At 48.2% G+C, this 8,829-nt stretch overlaps 1 protein-coding gene across 1 annotated transcript; it reads left to right on the top strand.

Annotated features, from left to right (window-relative positions):
• Window positions 1-276: 276 nt before the first annotated feature.
• On the top strand, window positions 277-5,186 carry LOC308473998 (uncharacterized protein). The gene is made up of 2 exons (XM_080999927.1): window positions 277-595; window positions 3,981-5,186. Exons 1-2 carry the CDS (start codon window positions 478-480, stop codon window positions 4,553-4,555), a joined length of 693 nt encoding a protein of 230 aa, XP_080856053.1. The 5' UTR covers window positions 277-477; the 3' UTR covers window positions 4,556-5,186.
• The last annotated feature ends 3,643 nt before the right edge of the window (window positions 5,187-8,829 follow it).

Genomic DNA, 8,829 nt, shown 5'->3' with positions numbered 1-8,829 from the left:
ATCCCAGGCACTGCGCTCACCTGCCCCGAGTCAATCGGCGGGGCGGGTTCAGTCATTGGTGGCAAGCATGGCTGGTGATCCAGCGGCCTTGTCTCGTTTTGCGGCTGAAATGGATGGTTTTCTCCAACGTTGTTCCAATCGGCCTTCTACGTCTGCAAGGCCACCTCAGCCGCTGGTGCCATCGTCGCCAGCCTCATCACCGTCTAGCGGGAATGAGGGAGAAGGGCTGTTAGTTGGTGGTGCGCGGGTGGGTTTACCCAACCCTCCTACTTACCTGCCACTCGTGCACGTCCGCGAAGGACAAGGCTGTCTTCCAGGAGGGCCTCTCGGGGAAAGACCCCTTCGGCACCTGCTTCCCGTCGGAGCGGGGCTGTCCAGCCTTTAGCTGGGGTGGCTTCGGGTTCGGGCACCTCACATGTTGTATCTTCTTCTGTGGCTGCAGGACCTTCACAGCCGGACCTTGACTCGGGATCCTCCATGGAGGACAGCCTACCAGTTCCTGCCAGGAGATCTTTGGGCGGAAAACGTCGCCGCAAAAGATCTTCCCGGAAGCATGACAAACGCAGAAGGGGGGACTCTTCTTCCTCTTATACCGGTACGTCTTCTAGTTCTGACGATGAGGTGGTTGGCTCAATGGAACTTTACTGGGGTTTCGGCGAAACGGCTTCGGGGCTCCCGAGGTGGGCTTGGGAAAGGAGAGCCAATGCTCACCGGGCGAAGTACGGGGCAGTACAAGAGTGTAGGGACGGCGTGCTGGTACCAGACGTTAAGGTCTCTACCAACTCAGCCAGAGATATCATCCCAGGTTCACACCTGGCGACGAAGCTGCGGTCTAGGATATTGAACGGCCGTTATGTAGATATGTTTAAATTGGCCCCACCTTCCGAGGACCAGGAGAAAGGAAATTTCTCCAAAAAGCGCTCGGGTGCCCCTTTAATTGACAGAACATTCGAACACTGGCTTGATTGTTTCCAAGTCTTCGCCGGCGTAGTGGTGGCAGCTTATCCACGGAGATCTCTTCATTTGTTTGTTTATTTATCCATCGTTCGCTCCGCCTTCACCAAAGCTGGTGAAAAGGCGGCAATAAAATACGATGAGAATTTCAGGCGTCGGGCGGCCAGGATTCCGTCAGCTCGCTGGGATCGTAAGGATCTCGATGTGTGGACCACCCACGTGGCCCCATTCATCGACAAAAAAGTGCTGGAACAGCAGAAGTCCAAGCCGGCGGCTTTTAGAACTAGCCGCCGTATGCTATGCTGGGATTTTAATAAGGGCTCATGTCAGCGCCAAGGGTGTAAGTACGCCCACATTTGCGAGAGATGCGGTGGCGCGCATGCAGCTTCCGCTTGCTTTGGTGGCCGGCGGCCCTTTCGTGGAGGCAGAGGGGGTTCTCAGCAGAGCCCAAAACCAACCCCCTCTCCTGCAACTCCAGCACCAGGAAAGTAATGTATTGACATCCTTGGCTTACACTCCTATTCGCTTACAGGTCCTACAATTCTGGCTCCAGTCTTACCCCAACAGGGAGGCTGCGGTTTATTTGAGCAATGGTTTCTCTGTTGGCTTTAGGATTCCGGTAGCCATGACTCCCGTGGCACGGAATCCTGCTAACCAGAAATCAATTCGTGAGCTGCCTCAGGTCGCCCGCAAGAAAATAGCAAAGGAGGTGGCTATGCATCGCATGGCTGGTCCCTTTGACGCACCCCCCTTTCACAATTTGCATGTATCCCCATTGGGTATCGTGCCAAAAAAGGCCCCAGGTGAATTTCGTTTAATTCATAACCTATCACACCCCGAGGGTACGTCAGTTAATGACGTTATTCCAGCGGAGCTCTGCTCCGTGAAGTATGCTTCTCTTGATCAAGCGATCAAGATGATTCGGAAGTTCGGTCACGGCGCCTTATTGGCAAAATGTGATATTGAATCGGCATTTCGCCTTTTGCCAATCCATCCAGATGATTTTTGGCTGCTAGGTTTCCAGTTTGAGGGCAATTATTACTTTGACAAAGCTATGCCTATGGGCTGTTCAATAGCGTGTGCCGCTTTTGAATCTTTTAGCACATTTTTGGAATGGGCCCTGAAGTTTAACACTGGACTGGGTGGAGTCACGCATTATCTCGATGATTTTTTACTGGCTTCTGCGAACAATACCGGCGATTGCTTGGTGCTGTTGCAAGCCTTTGCCGACCTTACGCAAGAATTGGGGGTCCCGCTCGCTGCTGACAAGACAGAGGGTCCTTCGACCCAGCTCACTTACCTGGGTATCCTTTTGGATACGGTGGAGCAAACATCTAGCCTCCCTGCGGACAAGTTAGCAGCCTTGAGGAAGGTTATAGAGGAACTGCTTCCTCTGAGAAAAGTGTCTCTCAGGCAACTCCAGTCGCTTTTGGGGCACTTGAATTTCGCCTGCAGGGTGGTGGCTCCTGGGCGCCCCTTCTGTTCACGCCTAGCGCGTCTCACTGCTGGGTTGAAGTTTCCGCATCATCGGGTTCGCCTCTCCAGTGAGGTGAAGGCTGATCTTCGCATCTGGTTGGAATTCCTGGAGGAATTCAACGGAGTTTCATTATGGCAAGACACCTTGAACTTGCATAATGATTTCCAGGTGCAATCAGATGCCGCCGGTTCCTTAGGTTTCGGCCTTTATTGGAAAGGTCGCTGGTGTGCTCAGCGTTGGCCACCTGGGTGGCAGGGAGGCGAGATCACGCGTGACCTAACTTTTCTCGAGTTTTTTCCAATTGCAGTGGCAGTGCATTTGTGGGTCGAGGAGTTCAGGAACCGTCGTGTCTGCTTCTGGACTGATAACCAAGCAGTGGTGAATGTCCTGGCCAAATTGTCATCGCGCTCCCCCAGGGTCTCTGCCCTGTTGCGGGCCTTTGTGTTGCATTGTTTACGTTGTAATATAGTTTTTTCGGCACGTTTTATTCCTGGGGTGTCTAACGAAATTGCTGATGCTCTGTCCCGTTTTCAGATGGAGCGGTTCAGGTTCCTGGTTCCAGAGGCGCGGATACGTCCGGAATATTTCCCGGATCATCTCTGGAACCTTGGCAGCAATTAGTTTTTCAGGGAGTAGCGGCATCGGTTTCCCCTTCTACCCTGAGATCTTATAAAAAAGCTTGGGCAGATTTCCTGGCATTTATCCGCCAGCCAGACTGTATATCGTCTGGGGTCCCACCCACCTCTTCACAGGTGTTGAAATACTTGGCACATTTATTTCAATTGGGGCGTGCAGCCAGGACACTTAGAATGCAAGCAGCTGCTATAGCCTTTTTCTGTAAGACATATTTTGATAAGGACCCTTGCGCGAAGTTTGTGATTCGCAGGGCACTGGAAGGTTGGGGTAGAATTTGCCCCTCTCGGCCGGCTAACCGGCGCCCCATTTCTTTCGACTTACTGAGCAGGTTACGTAAAAAGCTCCGGGTGGTTTGTTGGTCAAGGTATGAGGCTCGCCTGTTCTCGGCCGCCTTTTCCATCGCATTTTTTGGAGCGTTGAGAGTGGGTGAGCTAGTAGTAGAAGATCTCGGAGATGGTCGTTCAAGGGGCCTTCTACTCCAGGACATACAGCTATCCCCTGCCGAATTGAGAATTACTATTAGGCATTCAAAGACGGATCAGGGGGGCAGGGGTGCCCTAATTCGTCTCCCTGCCACGGGGGAGGCGGGCCCTTGCTCGGTAAAAGATGTCAACAAATACCTGGCGTTGCGAACGCAAGGGGATGGGCCGCTGCTTCGGCATGAGAATGGGTTGCCATTATCTAGGCACCAATTTGCAAGGGTATTGCGTAAAGCTATTGTGGCCTGTGGTGGCACGGCTCGCGATTTTGCCCCCCATTCCTTTAGGATAGGGGCTGCCACGACGGCTGCTCATTGGGGCTTGTCAGCTGCCAGAATAAAGGACTTGGGTCGTTGGAAGTCGAATGCCTATAGGGGATATGTTCGTTAATGGTTTGGTATCTTACGCTATTTCTTTTGTTCGTTTTGTCCCAGGTCTAGCTACTGTGCGCATATGGATGGTGGGGCACAGCATCATCCACTGGGCTGGTGTCGCAGCACGGCAGTCGGGAATGGGTCCAGGTCTCGGTCTTCCTTCCCACATACGGTTGTCCTGGCTATCCAGAAGGGGAATGCGCTGGGCAGAGTTTTTGCCACGGATGCGGAGCCAGCTGCTCTTGGAAGGGCCGCCAGCTGCTATCGTGGTGCAGCTGGGGGAGAACGACCTGGTTTCAATGGACTGTTTCTCACTACGTGCTGCTATCCTGGGTGACCTGGAGACGCTGCGGGCAATGGTGCCCACAGCGAAATTGTTTTGGTCCAAGCTTTTGCAACGACGTGCCTGGGTGGGTAGTCGTTGCCCAGCAGCCATTGAAAGGGCTAGAAAACGCATCAATGCTGCTGTTTCCAAAAGGATTTTGGAGTTGGGTGGAGAGGTGATTTTTCATCCCGAAATCACCTTTCAAGCGGCAGCCCTTTTTAGGGCTGATGGGGTGCACCTGTCGGCTTCTGGGAATGAGGCTTGGATAGGTGCGGTGGTGGCCAAGCTGAGGTCTTGGCTGGGGCTGTGAGTGGTTGGCGGGGAGCTGAGGGCTCCATGGCGGTTAGGCATTGGTTAAATGGTGCTTGGAGGGGTAAGTGCCTACCCCTCCAAATGATGCGAATGGGAATTCCGTTAAAGGAAATCCAGGGGCTTGCCATTCTTTCGTCCTTGTCCCCGGAGTCGGACTTGGGCCGGGCAAGCCCCACCGGAACATGAGGGTGAGAGGTGTTAGTCTGATACCCAGCTTCATCCTCACCCAATACTTGTTTCCCACGCTGGCTTCCGTTGGTGTCCGGAAGGCCAGCTCTGTCCCTGAGGGCAAGGACAGATAGTCATAACCAATGCCTAAGCAACCACTCACGTATTTTGTATTTGAATAAAGTTGTGGCCAAAATTATGCCAAAAACCTTAAACAAAAATTGAAGTGTGAAGTGTGAGTTATTTGGTGGGTGGCTTGTGGGACTCAACACGCAAAGCGTGTTCTCCTTAACAGAGAGCACGTGTTGCGGTTGGGGAAACAGGCCACCCTACAGTGACTCGGCAAATTGTCAGCAACCCAGGCACTAAAAGGTTAATTGGGTTGCTGGGGAGTTCTAATTTGGCAATTTGGAGGAGGGGCCAGAGGCTATAAATACAGGGGCCAGACGAGGGAACGTCCTCCTGGCCGTTTTGAACCGGATCACCCGCCCTCCCGCCCTTTTATAGGGTGGTTTTGATCGCTTGACCTTGCTATGCCTGTCATGGGGTCATTCGCCTTTGAGCGGGGGCCTGGTAGGAATTTTGCCATTTGGCTGATTGGCTGGTGCCATTTGGTTTTCGCCTACTGCGTAGCAAATCGTCACAACTTGTAAGGTTGGCGGTTAGGCATTGGTTAAATGGTGCTTGGAGGGGTAAGTGCCTACCCCTCCAAATGATGCGAATGGGAATTCCGTTAAAGGAAATCCAGGGGCTTGCCATTCTTTCGTCCTTGTCCCCGGAGTCGGACTTGGGCCGGGCAAGCCCCACCGGAACATGAGGGTGAGAGGTGTTAGTCTGATACCCAGCTTCATCCTCACCCAATACTTGTTTCCCACGCTGGCTTCCGTTGGTGTCCGGAAGGCCAGCTCTGTCCCTGAGGGCAAGGACAGATAGTCATAACCAATGCCTAAGCAACCACTCACGTATTTTGTATTTGAATAAAGTTGTGGCCAAAATTATGCCAAAAACCTTAAACAAAAATTGAAGTGTGAAGTGTGAGTTATTTGGTGGGTGGCTTGTGGGACTCAACACGCAAAGATTACAAGCTTGGCAAAATAACATGATGAACCTCCCTAGGGAACTACATGCTAATGGTGGGATGGATGCACACTACATTCCAGGAAGCTCCATTAAGTCCTTCAGGGCAAAAGTGATGTTACCAGCCACAGAAGGGCAAGCACTAGGTTAAATCCAAGTGATGTTACCAGTGATTGACCCCATTAAAAGTTATGGCCATTATATGCCTCACAGCAAAGTTGCTTGACAAGTGTCAAAGGGACACAGTTACTTCTGATGTTATTTGGATCAGGGTCAATAATGAGCTACATTTCTGTTCCAGATAATGTGACACTTACAATACTTGATCCTCATGAGCAGCCTGAAGCACTTTTTCACATGGTTTGTCCACACACTTTCCTCCCACACCCATGAGTATTTAAAAGTGTACTAGTTTCTGGCACAAGTTATATTAAGATGGAGTTTGTTTCCAAAGGCCATTTGTGGAAATACAGGTTTAATACAAGGGAACACAGAAACTACCTCCAACATCTGCCCACCAAACCAATGGTGGGTCTGTCCTTTTTCCAACATGAAATACGGCACATATCTACAGCACAGTCCTGTGCATGTTTACTCAGAAGTATATTCTAGTGAACTGAACAAGACCTACTGCAATTAAATATTGTAGCCTTGACTTTATTTCAGCCTGTGTGTTAAGCGCATGGTATCAATGACAATAAAATATAATCACATCAGAGGGTGCTGAGAACTAACAAAAAAAAGAAGAAAATGTGGGTGGATGTGGAGACAAATATCTGGCATTGCAGAAAATTGTTCTTTTGATGTATCCACCTTTATCCTCAAGATTTGAGATTTTGCCAGAATGTAGCAGGTGCACTACAAGTTGTGGGGGAAATCATGTGGTTACGAATGTACACTGCAGGAAAATGTGGCTGTGTGTGCACGCCTGTGTTTTGTCCCCACATATAATCCCAAATTAACCTGAAAAGGTCTGAAATTAGGCCTCTTAACATTAGCAGTATTAAATTTTAATTTAGCTCCTCATTGTATAAATACACTGCTGGCAGTGTTATACAAATGCACAGCAGCACATTAGTACTCAATACAAGATCTAATTTAAAAGCAAAATGCTTTTTAAAAAAAGACTTCAAGTCAGCAACTTTTTGTGGAGGCAGGATCAGTTCACTTATGTAAATGTGGCATTTATACCACTTCATAAGACTGAAGTTTCTTTTCAGAGGCTTCTTAAGACTGCTGCTTCTCTTTTGTGTGCATCATGCATCCAAGAGTGAGCCTGGACTGGTACTGTACTTTTATCATAATATGGTGCCTGCAGTGCACTATTCCTTTCTTGTCTTGTCTTGCTTTACTGCATCTCTGCTTCTTTTGACTCCTTGCCATCACTTTGTTAGTTCATTTCAGAGCCAAATAAGTGCATTTAGCACATGGGGATAGGCTTTGCTAGATGCAGTCTGTTCACAACTCAGGATGCTTAATATAGGACAAAGCCTTGACTCCAACACTTTCTGGTACTCTATGAACCAAGCTCCATGTTATACTTAAAGCACAAAATAACCAGACACTGGCTGGCTCTACTCCCCTGCCATCTGCGTATGGATTGCCCTAACACAGGACTAGGGAACCTGTGGCCCCCCAGAAGTTGTTGGGCTACAATTCGCTTCTTCCCTGACCACTGGCTATGTTGGTTGGGGTTAATGAGAGTTGGAGTCCAACATATATTTAGCTGGTTAGTGAATTTATATACCACTTCACGTTTCAACATACATCTCTATGCAACTTACAATCCCACCAATATGGAATCAATAAAAGACATACAAAACACTTTCAAAACTGAACAATACTACAACTACTACTATTACTACAAATTCCACATTTTAAGTAACACAATTAAATGCACCTCCCTTCCAGTTTGGCAGTTCTGTAATTCTATGAAACAATGTAAAACAGTTAAGTACCACAAAAACAAATCATATACAAAATATAAAAACCTATTATGAACCACCAAAATGCAACTGAAAGCATCATAAAACTTTCATATATGTTACAAAAAGTACATAATACAATGACCCAAATCATTTATCTACATGTTCACACTACACAAAATTAATTTCAACACACAATGCTCACATACATAATTACTCAATTCCCTTACACCCACCATAGTCTAGCGACTCAATTCTCGCTTCAGTAAAACACTCCAGTGTTGAACATACTATAATAATGTCTTCCAAAATAATCCTTCCATACTACCTTTCCTGTGGCACCCTTCTGATCATGAAACATGCCCAGAGGCTGTGGGTTGCACCAGCTAGTGAAACTCCACAGTTACCTTTTTTTCTTTAATTAGTTATCGATGCAGGGCTTGAATATTATTGGGATCAAAGCAGACAGGGAGGGAGGTTTCATTCTTTTCCTCCCTAGCCTTGTGTAGATGTCGGGTTTGCAGCCACCAGTGTGCTAGTTCTCCTGACAATGGTGGTTATTTATATATATAGCGGCAGATATGCATAATCAAAGAGCAGGAAACCTGGCAAAGATAAGGAACCAGTAATCCTCTTTTTTTTCTCCTGGACTCCAGTTTTGATCAGCCACACAGCCAGCATAACAAATTGTTATTTGTTTAAGATCCATGACAGGCATGAGGCAGGAGTATTCTTTTAGAAATAAAAATGGTGTGAGGTACTTTTTCCTACAGAATGTGCCAAAGTGCATTATAAGAAGTTGGATCCAACCCATCGTATAAGGGTATGTGTACAGTCTAAAGACATCTGACGGCTAATTATATGACAGAGTATTGAAGGAAGGCTTGGAGAGGTCACATAATCCTATTTTGCTTTGGTCTTTCACCCCTCCCCTTGAATGGTAGAGGAAACCTCTAACTGATTGTTTCATTTTGTCAAACCACTTTTCATAATCATCCATAAGCAGAATAGAGATGGTGTTGTGCTATTGAGGCAAAAAGGGGAAAGAAAGAGAGAAACTAAGACAAAGGAGGGGGAAAGACAGATGGGATGGTGTAGGCTG

Source organism: Podarcis pityusensis, assembly GCF_964106645.2.
Source record: "Podarcis pityusensis genome assembly, chromosome: 3".
In the NCBI taxonomy this organism is placed as follows: Eukaryota; Metazoa; Chordata; class Lepidosauria; order Squamata; family Lacertidae; genus Podarcis; species Podarcis pityusensis.
This window is presented reverse-complemented; position numbering and strand designations above follow the sequence as displayed.

What these genes read in the sequence shown, in the direction of transcription:
- LOC308473998 (XM_080999927.1), top strand. Translation starts at nt 478, where the DNA reads ATGGAGGACAGCCTACCAGTTCCTGCCAGGAGATCTTTGGGCGGAAAA. An exon ending in CTCTTCTTCCTCTTATACCG is followed by an intron (nt 596 to 3,980) that starts GTACGTCTTCTA and finishes GTTTTGTCCCAG; the next exon opens with GTCTAGCTACTGTGCGCATA.